The sequence below is a fragment of the Podarcis gaigeae genome (assembly GCF_964106915.1).
Source record: "Podarcis gaigeae genome assembly, chromosome: 6".
Classification (NCBI taxonomy): Eukaryota; Metazoa; Chordata; class Lepidosauria; order Squamata; family Lacertidae; genus Podarcis; species Podarcis gaigeae.
The window spans coordinates 37,610,595-37,628,541 of NC_139682.1; the positions used below are offsets into that span (position 1 = coordinate 37,610,595).

The following is a 17,947-nucleotide window of genomic DNA, read 5'->3' on the forward strand; positions in this document are numbered from 1 at the left end:
GGCCAATAAAGTGAGATGAGCGCCACAACCCCAGAGTCGTCCATGACTGGACCTAATGGTCAGGGGTCCCTTTACCTTTACATAAGGGATTCTCTTTTCTTTATGTTATATTAATCAACTGAAATGTGTTTTGCCATTTAAAGCTGCACAAATACATTTTTAAAAAAGAAACAACTCAAGCCTGCTGTGTACTATTTAACAGGCTTGTTCTGTATCAAAAGCTATGAACTTAAATAATATTGTTATGTAACTGTCTTTCTTGGTTGCTCCTTTGGGGAGGGGATTATTTCATATTCATCACCAACTGCTGGCTTTTATTACTGAAATCTGCATCCAGGGTCAGGAATATTTTTTTTAAAAAAACACTACACTAGTCCCAGAACAATTTATTTTTGAGGAGGAGGGGAGGTTTGGCTCAATAACGCTTTCAAATTATTTCATGGGAAAGACTGTGGAGATGATGATGATGATGATGATTTTCTATACTACTTTATATTTTAAAGAAGAAAAAAACTACAAGAAAACAACCCAGAATCAAACAGTGTGAAGGAGATAAAGTGCAGAATGCACATTTAATGCAGCAAAGTTAACCCCAAAAGAAAATGAGCTATGCCTTTCAAAAGAAAGCATTATTAAAGGAAGTAAAATATAAAATGCACAGTCCTGACTCTTCCCTCCCAGGCCACGTGGGAAAAAGTCTGTAAAGCAGGGAGCAGGTCTTCCATAGCCAAGATGGTACAGAATAATGCTACATTCCAGCACAAACCTAGGATCTATCAAGACTGGTTGACATAGAGCTTTAAGTGATAATAGGAACCAAAGACAAGCCCTGCTGGACCAGGCTAAAGACCCCATCTAATCTATCTTCCTTTTCTCACAGTGGCCATCCTGATTCCTGTGGGAAGCTCACAAGCAGGACTTGAGAGCCACAGCACACTCCCCCCGTGGGAATTCCATCAACGGGGGTTCAGGGCCATGCTGCCTTCCTTGTGAAGGGAAATGGCAGAAGGGAAGGAAGACAAAGTTGAGAATGAACTTTGACCTGCAGGTGAGTGTCTACTTAGTGCCGCTGAACTGCAACAGGAGATCATTTATAGCAAGTTGGCATTTTCATGTCAGCTTATCATCTTGTGAATCTCCTTAGTGTTTGATGGCTAATTCTCAAAACAGGAAGCAATAATTTAAAAGTACTGATTGATACCCAGTGTGATCAGAAACTTGATTTCTCTCAAGGTCTTTGTTCACATGCATTGGGTTATATTTGGAAAAGTGGATTGCTGCAGAGATAACTGGGTATGATTTGTTTTTCTTAGCTCCTCCAACAGAGTCCTTAAAAAAAAAAGAAGGCAAAACAGTTGCAAACACATGGATGACAATCTCATACTGCCCGGGTTCTGAGATCTTCTGGAGAGACCCTAGAGCACCCTATTAAATTGCAGCAGCTTAGCCTATGGGAGCTCAGCAAAGCCATGCCAAGTTTCTAGCCCATTTTGTGAATATGTATGAGATGGTGTTATGGGTTGATATGCAAGTCTGCTGTTTAGTTGCTGCTTCCGCCCATCAGTTTCCTGTATGACTAGGTATTACAGGGAAGAGAGGCATTTTCTTATTTTGCACTGCGTTTTTGCAACTGGTGTTTGTAGATTAGATCTCTTTATTAAAATTCCTTTTCCACATGTACATCTGATATTCATGCACCAAGTTGAAAGAAAACAAGCTCTCTCTCTCTCTCTCTCTCTCTCTCTCTCTCTCTCTCTGCTAATCTTTCCTGACAAGTTGAGAGCTGTTGACTGCAAGGTGGTTTGTTGAATCAAGATTCCACACTAAAAAATTTGGCGCCGCAGCATTAGTAATTGGAGTCTGAGCAAGCCCTACAAAAGCAGGCACACCCAGATTCTCTACCCACTTACCAGCATTCTTGCCACACCCAAGAGCAGGAGAAAACTCCCAACCAAGCCTTCAAATCTTGTAGCTTTAGGAGACAGTTCACCATCTTCCCTTTTTTTAAACCCTGGAGCTATAGATCTTGATTTTCCTTGAAAATGGAGTTAGGTCAGGGTGACAAATCAATAAATGCTTAAGAAAGCACTCTGGCCCTGTACGTTTTGGAAATGAGAACAGAGAATGGTTCTTATGTGCTGTAAAATGTGGCTCAGATAAAATAATACACACCAGCATCTGAGAGTAAAGCACCAGTGTTTGCTAGTTGCTGTAAATGTAGTGCTCGGGTTAGGAAATGGTCTCATACCAGGTCAGGCTCCTTGTCCATCTAGCTCAGTATTGTCAGCTCTGAGGGAAGGCAGCTCAGCTCTCCAGGCTGAGTCTTTTGCGTGTTTAGACCCAGAGACCTCCCCCCTAAATAAATTCACACAAATTTTAGTTTTGGTTTTTGGCAGAATTTAGGCCACAACTTTATTGATTACAGAAGGTGAGTGGTTGCACAGGCTCTGGTTCGACTAGCTCCCTGCACCCTTGCAGGCAGCGCTGACCCAGGGCACCAGCATAGGTCAGCCAATGGTGAACACCTGTGTAGGCGAAAAGCTGGGAACAGACTATGTTCACCACCCAGATGCTCCCCTGGACTCAGGCATGGGCACAACCCCCTCTCGAGGGTTGACCAAACCAGTTGAGTCCCTGGATTCCTTTAACGGAATACCCTTCACATAGGGATGGCAAGAGCGCTCTCCCATCCCTATCACCAGAACCAGAACCACAACCTTACAAGTTGTGACGATTTGCTACACTGCAGGCAAAACCTAAATGGCAACAGCCAATCAGCCAAGTGGGGAAATTCCTGCTGTGCTCCTGTCCCAGTGACAGACGACACATGACGGCATAGCAAGGTCAGTCACACAATGCCCTAAAATTAGGGAGAGGTAGGTGGGTGTTCTGAATGCATGAGCTGAAAGAGGAAGCTCTGGGTCACATGCATGGGTATATATAGGTCCCTCAATCCATTTAGACTGCGCCCCATTGGCCAGATTGAACCCAACATCAAGGGACCTTCCAATCGGGTGTTGTGGCTAACCCATCCAACCCACCCACAACACAGGAGGTCCGTCTCCAGGTCTCACCACAACATGTGCCGTCTTTTAGGGAGGACACGATCTGCCTCAGAGGTGGGAACATTTACTTTATTTCTTTTATTAGAACACCAAGATGCACAAGCTAAAACTATATGCAAAAGACATCCACTTAGAATTAACAGGGTGCCTCTGAGCACATTCTGAGCCTAGAAATTTGTTTTCAGTGCCAGACCTGAATTGAACTCACAGTCTGAATTGAACATACTACTTCTTTATATATCCCCAGAGAACTAGAGGGCCGTTTGATAAGCTATTTGAAGTTCTGTTCCTATCCATGTTCTATGCCAACTGCTCATATATGGGAGGCCCTGAATTTTTTTAGAGTAGAGGTTGTTGTTGTTTGCTGGTTCTCCTCCTGTGCCTTTTTCTGTTCTGATGTGACACCCAGAAACCTAAGCAAGTACAGCTGTTTCCAGCACAAGATGGAGCAGTGGGAAAGGTTATCTTCCTATGCTTAGTTTTTGCATATCCAGCAGATGCTTAAAGGCAAAGGAGCAGCGACAGTAAGAAGTCGTCAACCCTATTTGAAAGCAGAAAAATGAACTGAAATGCGGGCCTTTTCCAGACGCTGGCTTTTCAGAGGGTGGAGTGGGGAAAGGCCACACAGTCACCAGTAATCCCTCAGTTATCCTGCCTGATGACCTAATAGGTGCAGCTGTTATGAGGAAATCAGAATATCCCAGCAATCGGACCACAGAGTGACAGAGCACAATGTTTTATAGGGAGAAGGCCCTGGTTTAATACCTGACACCTCACTGCATGTACAAATACTCTGATGCAGTTTAGGTACCTTCCTAGGTTCCACAAAATGTAAATGTAATTGTTACAAAAAAGCTGGCCAGTGGTGGAACAAGCCGATCGGGTGCCTGGGGCGGCGCGTGTGTCCTGTGCCTGCAGGGCCGGGGCCAGCCACCAGTGGGGTAAGCCTCCGAGGAGTCTGCCTGTCTCCTCCCACTCAGCAACCTTACAGCTGAGGGGGAGGTGGTGGGCGGACCGTTTGGGGCAGCGTGGAGCCTGCGGACACCCAAGCCACTGTGTCACTCCCAGGAGAGACGCATGGCTTGGGCGTGCTGCAGACCCGCGGTGAGTGCCGCCCAGCGTTTTGTCACCCCCTGAGTGGTGACACCCGGGGCAGACTGCCCCCACTGCCCCCTTCCTCCACCCCTGCAGCTGACCCCCTTTTTGCTCTAGAAAGCACAACTGTCCTCCATTCACCCCAAAATGCTTTTGGGTTATACAGTGCTATTTTTCAAGAAAAAGAAATGCCAGAACTCACCATATTTCTCCACAGGAGAAATAAATGGACGCTGGACACAATAGTGCTATCTGACCAACTGAATATGCAGTAAGAGGCAGAGCTTCTTTTTCAAAGAGTTGTGTGCCATTATGGTTAGGGTTATTCAAATGACCTTTGTAATCCAAATGAATAAGAAATGAAATTCAGTCTAATGAATACTGAGTAAGTCACCTAAAGAAGTGCACCTTTTTATTTTCACCATATCCTTTGCTCTTTTCCTTGAATGAACTGGGCATTTGAATGAGAATGCCAGAAAAAAATGTGACTATATATTTTATGAGTGCTGTTCACATGAAATATTACTCCTAAATACATGAAATGTGACCCATCTCTCATTTTGGATCAAGAGTTACTTGACTCAGAGTAACCTTGTTGAGACCAAACTCCTGAGGACATAATTCCTTTTCATTTATTTCATTTTGGACCTTTCACTCAAAGGAAGAGCCTTGGATAGGGATGCACAAATCTGTCAGTTTTCTTTTCTTTCACTTTCCCATCTTTCCAGTCTTAGATTCAGTTTTCCACATTTCTGCCTCAGCTTGTGATTTTATTTTATTGTATTGAAAACGTCCCCCATCCTGAAAATTCACCAGTCTTTTTGTTCAAATTTCTCCTGTTTATACAAGCAGTTCCCCCAAATATAATGCATTTTATATGTCATTTTTCACTAATATGTGCAATTTATTGTACATATTCCCCAACAGACACATTTTTGTATAAGTTACTTGTTTGAAGAACTGCATTTTGAGAAGTGTGACTTTAGAAGGAAAGCTGTGCCTTTGCCTGCATTCTGGAAAGTGTGAATTAATCCTAACCACACCAAATTCCTCCATCTCTTAGGTGGTTTTAGAAAACCAATATTCTTTTGAAAAGATTTACTTTGGAGTTATGGATTCCCTTACTTATGGGTACAACAAAGCAAAACCAAACTGCTCTCTTCCTGCTGTTTTAAAAGTTACTGTGACATATTTTCTTGAATTTATGTCCCTTTCTTAGTGGATTAAAAAATCCATAGTTCACATCGGTGAATAAACATGTGCTCATTGTCTAGGAGGTATAATGAGTTATATTGTAAATGGGTGTGTCTGTCTGAAGAGATCATTGAATCACTCCTTGTATCATTATTACTACACCCACAACAGCTTACTTCCCCAGGTGAGGCGTGTTTAAAATCAGAGATTGAAAGCACAAGAGACCAGGTGTGGGATTCATGTTGACCCTGGCAAGCAAGAGGAGGAAAAATCCTAGGGAAGAAGCAGGTAGGTTCTACAGAGTGTGGGATTGGGAACTGTACATTATCCCACTTGGCACAGCTTCTGTGGCACAACGGAATTCTGTACTGTATTTTAGTTGAGAAACTGCTATTGTGCTTCTAGCAGGCTGTCGATTCGTGATTGTGGGGATTTGGTTACAAAGGTTGCATTGTTTAGTCAAGTTTTGAATCGGTTATTCTAGGGTAAGGGGGATTTTGCTATCCAGAATGAAGTAGACAAAAATAAAAATAAAATAAAATAAAGATAAATGCTGGGAACAATACACATGCTGCAGGTAAAAGTTTAGAAAGTTAGCTTGCTTGCTGTGTCGATTGACATTTAAGAGTTATCTGTTTGCCCTGTGTTTGTAGACTGATTTGTAAAAGAGAGATTCAGAGGCAGCAAATTCGTCAGTCTCTGAAAAATAAGGTTCTCCAAAGTCCATGTGGAAATTTAGGGGTTTTTTGTTCCCCAGAGAGAATAGAATGAAAGAACTCAGCTGTAGTTGATTAGTGCTATGGAGAGAGTCTTATCTTTTATGTATTCAAAGAGGTTTTATGCAAATGCAAATAGGCAAAAGGTGAATTGAGAAGAAGCTATTATGTCCCTAAGCTAAAGAGGACATCTTTGAAGTAGCCACATTTTAGAATCAGTCTCTCACACAAGCAAGCTGGGCAGTGAATATTAGGCTATGCATAACTTTGGCCTAGTTTTACATATGGTGCACAGAAATGCAGATGTGAGCCATATGAATTGCACTGTCAGTCTTATATTAGATGTATGTCAAAGTGCAACTGAATGCACAGTCAGTACTACAGAAAACTTTTATTACTGATCCCATTGTTCCATTTGCATCTTCAGCGTTGGGAATGAGCTGTGTCCCATAAATCATTGTTTCTGATTTTAAAGGGGGTTAATGCTGATATGTTTCCAGGCAGCTGACAGTTTTTCCATGACTGCATTTCCCCATTCACTGCCATGAAGAAGGCATTTGTGTTATATATATATGTTGGTCTGTCTATCTGTCTATCAAGTGCTTTTTTCTGAAAAAAATGTTTAGGGGTACTCTCATTTTCCTACTCATATTGAAATACTGCCCCTCAATGAGGCCAAACTTAGACCTACAAGATGTTTAGGGGTATATGCCCCACCCCAGAAAAAAGCACTCTATCTATCTATCTATCTATCTATCTATCTATCTTGCACAAAGCTGTCTCCACCACTGAAAGGACTAGATAGCGGTCTTGGCTAGAGGAGGCCTGTGTGACAATGTGCATTTTATCCCTTCCATCTGCTTCCTTCTGCATTGGGTTTGCACTTCTTTACATTGCAGAAGCAACCACAGTGAAATGACATAATTGCAAACCAGTGGTGCAAAGCTGGTAATCAGAGATAAGTTAATGGGCTGAGGGATTGTCCTTTTCTGTGTCTTCATCTGTGCCACTGAATTTATGCTTTACATTCATTTCAGGTGAATTTTTAGCGTTGCGAAATCTCAGCATCATGTGGATATTTCTTTTTTTTCTGGGTAAGTGTTGGCATTCTAAGCATGCATCTACTGAAAAGAAAATGAAGTCTTTGAGATTTGTTTTTTGTGAAAAGCACAGAGGTGAAATCAGTTGTCGAAGATGGTTGGATATAATCTCTAACTGAAACTGGTTAAAAATTGTATGCATTCTACTAAAGACCACTCACAATAAGATACCTCATCTTTGGTATCTGCCAAAATCAAAATATGCTACTGAGTAGTAGGCTGGGGCAGAAATTATAGATGTACTGCGGTAGCAGACTGTGTAGCAGGGCAGAGGAGCTTACCTGATCTCCTGGCAGGTGAGTCGCTGCTCTGATCTCCTGGCAGGTGAGTTGTTATCTCTGACGGCTTCTGGGAATCCAGCAGGTTTTACGTTGCTATGATGCTTTTTAAAATCTCCTTTTGTCTTTATTAACTGAAATTTGGTTCTTGTTTCATTCTAGCTTCACCACACCTCTTGGCTGCCCAGTCTACCTGCTCCAATGGGGCTTGTTACCCACCTGTGCAAGACCTTCTCGTAGGAAGAATCCATCACTTGAAAGCCTCTTCTACCTGTGGACTTGTCCAACCTGAAACTTACTGCACTCCATATGGGGAAGTACGTATGGCATAAGTATCTTTTATTCACACAGGAAAGGTACATTGTTTAGCAGCACTGGCTGTCGTTTTGTGTTCTCCACTGAACAGAAATGGCAGTATTTAAGCACTAAGGGGCCTCCTCAACTTCCCAGAATATGCAATGCCTGGTTGCAGAGAAGTATCAGAATTTTAATCAGGCTTAAAGGCAAGGATTAAAAACGTTAGATATTTCCCATAGGCTTCAGTTCTCCTCCATAACACATCCGACAGGGGCCAAGTTACAAGTTGCAACAAGCAATAATGTTCTGTATGCCTTTTCTGCTTTGATTGGTGCCCTTATTTGGTCAGTCCCTATGTGCCTCAGCATCAGGGGAAATTTAGGCTTCTCATAGTAACTGTATTCATATCTTTTTGTTTGTTTGTTTTGGCCTTGCTCATTGAATGTCAGAGACATTCAGTTTTTACCTGTAGGAGTTTCTTGATTTAGGGCCTATGAGCACAGAGGTGGTTTTTTTAAAATAATAATAATAATAATAATTACGTAATTTTATCCTGTACATTCCAAATAAATTTATGTTCTCAGGATACCCAACAGAGTTGTAATTTAAAAATAAATAAATAATGTGTGCAAACAGATTCAGCAAATGGAAACTAAAATGGCTCATTCAAGGAGATAGTATCAAGCAGGTCTGAGTTAAAGAATGCTTACATTAGCAGTTCTGGAAAGCCTGGGAAATTAGAAATGTTTTCCCATGGCACTTGAATGATAGCAGTGAGGTCTTTAGGTGGGCCTTCTTTGAAAAGGGCGTTATAATAGCACTCTCTTTGGTCGCCACAAACAAAAATTCAGATGGCAGGTGATGTCATCAAGACATAGAATTTCTGCTAGGGAAAAAAATGGCAACCCATCAGTATCTTGACCTTGCTGTGTCAATTTTAGCAGTTAAAAGAGCTAATCCATTAAACATTGGTCATAATAATAATCGATTTATTGCATTAGCCGTGTGGCCATAGCATAATATACATAGAAATAACAACATAAAATGGGGGTGGGGAGGTAAAAGGAGATGTCGTCCTGGGCGAATACTTTGAAAAAATGGGGATAACAAAAGTAACAGGGGATTTAAAACATCGAGTGACAGAGAATACAAAAACAGGTTCGATTGTGCGGCGTATCGACTACAGCTGTGGTATTAAAGAAGAAGTTGGTGCCGCTTTCCTCTTCATCACACTAAGCAGGAAGTTAGCTGTCATCTCGGTAATCCAACAGTCAGAATCCTGCAGAAGAAGGGACACTATCCAAGGCTGGATTGGGAGATGAAGCTTGTTCACGAGAGGAGTTAATTGGTCAATTTACATCTATATCTATCCTATCATCTATCTATCTATCATCTATCATCATCTATCTATCTATCATCTATCATCTATCTATATCTATCTATCATCTATCTATCATCTATCTATCATCTATCTATATCTATCTATCTATCTATCTATCTATCTATCTATCTATCTATCTATCTATCTATATCTATCATCTATCTATCATCTATCTATCTATCTATCTTCTATCTATCATCTATATCTATCTATCTATCATCTATCTCTATCTATCTATCTAATCTATCTCTATCTATCTATCTATATCTATCTATCTATCTATCTATCTATCTATCTATCTATCTATCATCTATCTATTTCTATCTATCTCTATCTATCTATCTATCTATCTATCTATCTATCTATCATCTATCTATCTCTATCTATCATCTATCTATCTATCATCTATCATCATCTATCTATCTATCATCTATCATCTATCATCTATATCTATCTATCTATCTATCTATCTATCTATCTATCTATCTATCATCTATCTATCTATCTATCTATCTATCTATCATCTATCTCTATCTATCATCTATCTATCTATCATCTATCATCATCTATCTATCTATCATCTATCATCCATCTATCTATCTATCTATATCTATCTATCTATCTATCTATCTATCTATCTATCTATCTATCTATCTATCTATATCTATCTATCTATCTATCTATCTATCTATCTATCTATCTATCATCTATATCTATCTATATCTTTCTATCATCTATCTATCTATCTATCTATCTATCTATCTATCTATCTATCTATATCTATCATCTATCTATCTATCTATCTATCTATCTATCTATCTATCTATCATCTATCTATCTATCTATCTATCTATCTATCTATATCTATCATCTATCTATATCTATCATCTATCTATCTATCTATCTATCTATCTATCATCTATCTATCTATCATCTATGTAAACTATCTATCTATCATCTATCTCTTCCCTTTTCCTGAGGTGGATGGAGCTGGAGCTATAGGAGTCTTGGTTTCTCACTTTCTAAGCAGCCAGTTTCTGTTGATTTCCTATTAATCTGCCACTGAATAAGTCTGTGTGTGCATTCTTAAGAGTCCAACAGATCATCATGTGTGGATCACACAGGGCTGGTTCACATGTGACAGCTATGAAGTGAGACATTGGAAGGTACCTTGAAATCATAGAATGACTCACAGTTAATGAGAACCCAAGCCTCTGTAAGTCTCTACATGTGCAGGGGGTGGTGCATAATCCACTCCCTACTATTTTTATGGTGGGTGGGCCTCATGAAAAGGAACTAATGCTAGAGCATGGTAGGGTAAAACTTGTAAGTCCAAAGCTTGCTTCTGTGCCCCATGGCATGAATAAATTATGTACTAGGGCCCTATGTAAACGAGGCCATGCACTTGTGGAGTCTTGCACCTTGAGAAAATCAGATGATCTCACCAAGGCTATAAAACCTTTACCTGTGTTTTGGGGCTGTCCATTATATTCCCCTGCCACCACTGTTATTCCATGTCACCACTGCGAACCCAATAATTCTCTTACCTAGTTTTTTCTCTGAGCATGTATTGGCTCACAGGGATATATGGTTAAAAATGGCTACAACAGAAAGGCAGAGTTATGAGGTGTTTCTAAGGAGGCCTGAATCAAATGTTGCGGCCATGGCACATCTGTGGCTGAGAAGGCAAACTTTTTTTACCTTTGTGCATGAGAAGGCTTTTTGTGCAGTGGTACCCAGGTGGTTTACAAGGAATTTGATCACCACGGCACAACTGACCTATGTTTCAGCAGTTCAGTATTGCGCTTAGGTTTGATGAGGCCCTAAGCTACTGAAGGTAATGGGGCCCTTTATATGCCCAGCTATCCTTTGTCAACAACAAATTGTCCCTGTTTTTTGTTGTTGAATATATGCTATATGGTACCCTATATATAGAAATGAGCAAACCAGTGATATTTTAGGGAGCAGGCTAGCTTACATCATAGGAGCCTACACAACAAAAAACACTGTTGCTGCATGTAGGTTTTATTTTATTTGTTTTTTATCTTTGATTTTAGAAATGTGCATCCAGTTTTTCCCCCTCTTAAAATTTTTTTGGGGCCCCCAAGAGAGTGGGGCCCTAAGCTGTAGCTTGTTTAGTTTATACATAATTCTGGCACTGATTGCGCTCATGTTCAGCACTAAAGATGACTCATAATAGTAACTGTCTGGATGTTACCTTCAAATTTGGTCTCCCACACACACACACTTTTCTGTGCTCTCAGTGAAGAAAAGTACAGTGGTACCTCAGGTTACATACGCTTCAGGTTACAGACTCCGCTAACCCAGAAATAGTACCTTGGGTTAAGAACTTTCCTTCAGGATGAGAACAGAAATCATTAGCTAAAGTGGTGCTTCAGGTTAAGAACAGTTTCAGGTTAAGAACGGACCTCTGGAATGAATTAAGTACTTAACCTCGAGGTACCACTGTAGATCAATAGGAGAGAAGCCACTTTTCCCATGGTACATTTCCACTTTGCACGCATTCAGCTTTTCTGATATGTACCAGGAGCAGCCAATGCAAAAGCATTGGGCGGAAAATGCCCAAATGAGCGTGCTTGGTTGGCTTAACCATAGAATTGGAAGCAATTTGCGTAATATTCAATGCTGCCACCAGGATTAGGGAGGACTGGGACATGGCAACCATCTTCCGACTTGGCATGCGCCAGCCACTTGCTCTGTATCAGCTCTGCAGCTTAATAGGTCAGTGCTGTGAAGACAAAGTGGCAACAGTTTCATCATCCATCTGCCCTTCCCCCTTGTTTTGTGCCCCAAGCTTCCTGGTGTACTGTTAATGAGGCTGTGTATCACGTTCCTCGCTTTTGTGCCAAACGGTGGAAAAGTTTTAGAGTCTTTTTTTTTTTTTTTTTTGCAACCTCTGCACAGGGTATGGGAGGAGGGGTTGCATTAGCTTGCTTGCTTTGCTCACACTCTGCCCTGCTGGCCAATGTGCACTGTCTGAGTCTGGTGCCAATCAGAGAAGTGTCCCAAAGTGTGTGTTTTGTGTCCCAGAGTCTTTTGCAATCCTGGTAAGTTCCGTGCTGATGGAAGCACTCCAATCCCGAGCCTCTCGTCTGCTGCCTTTGCTTTGGCTGTGATTCCTTCTAACCTTTATACTTTGTACCCCCACAGAGGCAGCCTCTTGCCCAGGACTAGGCAAAGTGCAGCCTCCACTTCCACTATTGCAAATTATGCAAAAGGGGGCATTAATCCTGATCAGTGATTTGGAGGTGCTTGACCTCAGATTCTGGCTTGCCAAGAGATAAATCTTGGGTCCTATTAGAATCCTACATTAGTTTCCATCTCTTTCTCATCCTGGGTCAATAAAAATGGGTTGCCAGGGTTGCCACTGGTTTTCCTGGCAAGGCTGCTATGCATTTAACAGCCATGGGACAGGCAGAGGTTTAACTGGTGATGTTTTTTCTAGCACACAGATGGAGTCATGAGGAAGTGTTCTTCAGTTGAAATTCTGTCTGTTTTGCTCCTTAATTAAGGAAAAAACCCTTTTAACTGCACTTTTTAACAAAGGTTTTTAAAGCAGTTTCTAATCTTGGAGAGTAGTAAAAACCAGTCAAATATCCAGTTTAAACGGTAGCTGGCTATAACTTAAAGTGGATTCGTTTTTATTGTGTATTATGTGTTAAATTGTTGTGACTCATCCCAATGCAATAAGGAGTGGGATAAAAATCTCCCTTATTTTATCTTCACAACAACCCTGTGAGGTAGATTTTAGGCTGAGAAGTAATGGCCGGCACAGGGATTTGAACACAGGTCTCCTCAGTCTCCACTCAGGGATTTGAACACAGGTCTCCTCAGTCTCCACTCAGCACTCTAACTACTTAGGGTTAGGGTTAAAGGGATGTGAGCCTTCCCAGAAAAAAAGGGGCAGCTCTGGGGGCAGATTATCGAGCTGACTGAAATCATATACCTCCTTCTGGTACCTGCTGTAATGGTGTGTCTGTAATAGGCATGGTGCCTCTGATGCTCTTTCAAATAGTGGTGGGAGCATTAAAATATTACAGTATGATACCATTTTGGATAGTTTCAGTGGCAGGGAGGGAAAACAGCTGAGAGGCTGGTTGAAATATTCCATTTTCAATCTTTATGTGAAGTGCCTTCCACAGTTCCAGCTTTTTATGGTGAGGCAGATAATCTTGGAGGCTTATACATGAACTCGCCAGTCTAACTTTCCTCAGTGTTTATTATATGAAAGGCCTTGGATATTAAGACTGCTGTTTGCCTTAGGTCAAGGACATCAGACTCTCCCACCATTATCTTGCCTGGCAGTGAGGGGGCTATTAATGCATGATAATCACAAAGAGTGAGAAGATGCTTTTATCATCTGAGATATGGCAGGATAAGAAAACTATGTCAGTGTACACACACACACACACACACACACACACACACACACACACACGGCAAGCCAAGGAAAGTGTCAGTTACTGTCTGTGGGGCCTAACATACTTCAGTTACTGCCAAGGGGTCGGCAAGGTTTATCTTGCCTGGGCTGGATCGGTCCTGCAGAGATCCCTCTGTGGGCTGGATTGTGTGTGTGTGTGCCCACGATTTCCGGCATCTGCACAGACGTGACTTCTGGTGCTGCGGAAGCGAGCCCCCATTCCACCTTGCGCTGGTTTAGTGCAGCACGTGAGTGGGTGGCTTGGTTTGGGAGCAGATTGTGGACCGGTCAAACAACCTCCGTGGGCCGCTCTCAGCCCATGGACCTTAGGTTGCTGACCCCTGGTTACTGCCCTAAGCCTGCTTACTCTGAAACAAGTCCTATGGAACTCAGTGGAACCTACTTCTGAGTAAACAAGCTGAGGACAAGATTATAAATCATAAAAAAACAGATGAGTTATGGCAAAAGAGTTACAGCAACTTTTCAAGACAGGTAGAGGTGGTACTATACAAAGCTATTAAGCAACTAATCATACTTGTTCTTCTTCTTCCTTGGCTGTTATCATAAGTCAGAATGGTATAGTGGTTAGATTGTTGGTCTAAGACTGGGAAGAGCTGGGTTTTGGTCCCCACACAGCCATGAAGCTCAGCGGGGAACCCTAGGTCAGCCACTTTTTCTCAACCTAACCATCTTTGTTGGGTTTTTGTGGAAAAAACACACAAGGGGGGGGCATTTGCACTGCCCTAAGATGCCTGGCATGCTCTGGTCCATGGGGTCACGAAGAGTCGGACACGACTAAACGACTAAACAACAACAACAACAAGATGCTTGAAGTAAGGGCAGAATCTAAAAAAAAATTGCAATGTCAGAGCTGGGTGAAAGTGACCTCAATTTCTCCAGCCTCTCCAGAAGCCACAAATTTGTGGGTGTCAATTTTGCTGGATATTCTCCAGAGATAACAAGACATTTGAAACATTCAAAACACCCACTTTTATAAAAAAACCAACCAACCTGTGTCTCATGAAACCTCATATATGTTATTAATATTTCCATTTTATGAATATTGAACTGAGGCATGTAGATAGGGATATTCTGAAGGCCTTTTCAGGTTTCACTTGTTTTGTGGAAAAACATGGCTTCAACTGGCATACTCCAGAGCACAGAATTGGGAGCTTCCAGTAACAGCAACAAACCTTTCCACTAGGCCATTCCTTGCTTGCATCACCTTTTTACAGGGATGTGCTCTAACCTGTACAGTTCAAATCCTTGCTGGCATTTCCGTTTATGTCATCTGTTAAGGCTGTTGGTCTTCTGCAGAAGCCCATAATCTTCATGTGTGTTTCTTTGCAGTGGTAAGGAGAGACAGCACTGTTCAGCCCAGCATTCACATAAGAATGGCTGGCTGGTGTGTTGTGGTTTCTCCAATCTGTTGCTTGAGCAGTTTCCCCTCAAAAGGTTTCTTATGAAGAAGGGGGAGAAAGGGCTGAGTGAACAAGTCTCTGAGACAAGCGCTTGCACGTTTGCCAAATGAAATAGGAGTTAGGGTGATTGCTTCATCAGATTCAAGCAGCACCACTCTCTAGATTTTGATTGCAACTTGCTACTAATTTTTCAGATTCTGTCCAGTCAGGGAAAATACTAGGGTACACACCAAAAAGCTGCTTTTGGCATTGGGTGGTATTTGCTGATTGGACTTACTGTGGTTGGATGTGGATGATGAGGGATTCATTGAGTGATTGATTATATATCTATGCTGCTTTTCATTCAAATGAATCGCAAAGAAGTTTACTATGTGATAGAGCACATAGGTTGCGAGCGAGGGGGGGGGAGACCAAGTTGGCAGCAGTGGCAGGTGCAAGTGTGGCAGAGAGTGGTCCCAGAGAGTGGCAGCACCACTGCAGCTGGAGGATGGGGCAGCAGTGATGCCTCACCTCATGCAGTGTGACTGAACCTAAGTTGATACTTTGCAGGGAACCAGGACTGCTACCTTTCTCCTTATTCAAGTCCCATGCTTTGGAGCTGTATTTTATTTCAGATCATGCCATGCTACCTTTCAGGGCACAGCCCTTCTGAGGTGCCTCACACACCTAGCAAAGTCTTTGGGCTAAGATATGGCTGTTTTTAAGCCTGATACCAAGCAAATTTACCTTTCAAAGTTCATACGGTGATTCTATATGCATGCACTGTTACAGTATGTACTGTGTGAGTCATTCCACTCTGGCACCTCGATTAGCGGTTTACATACACAAAGTGTGCACTGTTACTAATTTCCTGCTGCCCTCAAATGCTCCTACCTCGTATATGTTTGTTTAAGGCATATGCTGTTAACTTGATTATTAGATCAGCTGGTAATTCTGACTTTTAATCAGGGGAAAGCAGGAAACTAAATGGTATAATGTTGATTTAAACAGCTTGATTTATACAGCCCATTGCTCTTGAAAGGACGGCGCTCGTGTCCTTGCACGGCATCTCTTAAACATGTCAGCCTATAAATCACATAACGGGGCCCTCATGGGATTGGTTCCAGACGGAGCTGAAATCATTACAGCATGCAGAGTTAAGATCAATTCCAGCATTTTTAAAGGTACTTGAGTTAAGATTACAGGCTGTTTCTCCATTCTCTGTGCAACATACTGGGAACGGGCCAAGCTCATTCTTCTAATTTAAGTGAGGTCTTGTCAACATCACTGTGTTAGAGGCAGTATCTCTAAATGGGCATGCCAAGGCTGCAAAATAAGTTTTCCACAGGCACTGTGCATGAGCGATCTGTTTCAAGGTGGGGCTGAGACAAGACTGTGTGGCTACAGGTATGTGTCAGGGAGTTTAATCTTTTTGATGGAAGTAGAATAACCAAGAATGCATGGTGTATAGTTGGTGAACAGAAGAATAGCCTGCTGGATCAGGCCAGTGACCCATCTGGTCCAGCATCTTGTTCCCACAGGGGCCAAGCAGATGCCAGTGGGGCGCCTGCAAGCAGGACAAAAGCGCCCTGCCCACCTGTGATTCCCAGCTGCTCATATTCAGAGGCATGGCTGCTCTGATAGTGACAACATGGAACTAGATCTAGAACTAGAGGGCAATAGGGAGTTTGTAGTCCTCCAGTTGTAGCTGGACTGCATTTGTAGACCCCCTACCACCCCTGGCCATTGGCCGTGCTCGCTGGGGCTAAGGGGAGCCGGAGTCCCACAACATCTGGAAGGCCATAGGTTCTCCAAGGTTGGATCAGGGGGTCCCTCTGGACTGTTGTTTATTTGCAGGAGTATTCTGCAACATATCATTGATAGAATGCAGCAGTGGTGGAGTGTTTAAGAGGTTCCTGTTAGAATGGTTCCTGTTCACTCACTACTTGGTTTTGCAGTTTTGGCTGACAGCAGGTGAACAAAGAAACATGGCTATACATTTTGCACAGCAATAACTGTTTCTCTCATGCTCCAACCTAAGAACTCCAGCAACTCATATTTTTTTTTTTTTGGGGGGGGAGGCTTCTGCCATTTGTTATGGTGAGCTTTTAGGAATGCATGCTTATCACTGAAAGAATATTTCAAATTACTCAGTATCACTTTATAAGCACCCAGGTATATTCAGGGTTGAGCAGATATTTTAAATTCCTGGGGCTAGTATCAATTTCCTGGAAATCTTGAGTGTAATTTTCTCTCTTGTCTCTGACCATTTCATACAGTGAGAACTGCTTTTGTTGCCACATGACATTTTTCCTACAGGGATATAATTTTCTGTTCAGCGAAAAGTATGTGTGCATGACAGTACACGCGTTTTATAATAAACATGCATGCTGGGAAACTAGTTAGTACATTGACTTTTGGTTTTTTTTTAAAAAAAAGCAATGGTAGCTATGGGGAAGGAATTAATGGGATAATATAACATCATCTTTGACACCCTGGATGGCGTTCTTGGCCAACACTCCCCTTTGTTCACAGAGATGCAAAGTGTCTGAGAGCTCTATTTTTGGAGCTGTCTTGTATGATGCGACTTGATGCTATATTTTCACCGGACTTAGGCATATAAAAAGAGCATTGTGTAACCCAGCTTTAATGGATGACCTTGCTCTGAGCTGAAATATAATTCCTCACAGTCCCGATCCTGCCAATTCTTGATAGATCTTTTCACTCTCTTTTTTTCTGAAAGTCTTAAGTAGCATCCCAGCTCCTCCCTGACACATTGAAGCCAACAGTGAACAGTTCCATTAATAGCACAAATGTAAGGCCATAGACGCAGGTGGCACTGTGGGTTAAAGCCTCAGTGCCTAGGACTTGCCGATCGAAAGGTCGGCAGTTCGAATCCCTGCGGCGGGGTGCGCTCCCGCTGCTCGGTCCCAGCGCCTGCCAACCTAGCAGTTCGAAAGCACCTCCGGGTGCAAGTAGA

General features: G+C 42.1%; 1 protein-coding gene across 1 annotated transcript in view; it reads left to right on the forward strand.

Moving 5' to 3' along the window:
* Positions 1-997: 997 nt before the first annotated feature.
* LAMB3 (laminin subunit beta 3) overlaps positions 998-17,947 on the forward strand; it is a 52,255-nt gene continuing 35,305 nt past the window's right edge. Inside the window, exons 1-5 of the mRNA XM_083745464.1 lie at positions 998-1,048; positions 4,378-4,545; positions 5,526-5,642; positions 7,108-7,164; positions 7,611-7,765. Of these exons, the coding sequence (XP_083601590.1) occupies positions 5,594-5,642; positions 7,108-7,164; positions 7,611-7,765 (261 nt within the window). The 5' untranslated portion in view covers positions 998-1,048; positions 4,378-4,545; positions 5,526-5,593. The remainder of the gene's footprint in view (positions 1,049-4,377; positions 4,546-5,525; positions 5,643-7,107; positions 7,165-7,610; positions 7,766-17,947) is intronic.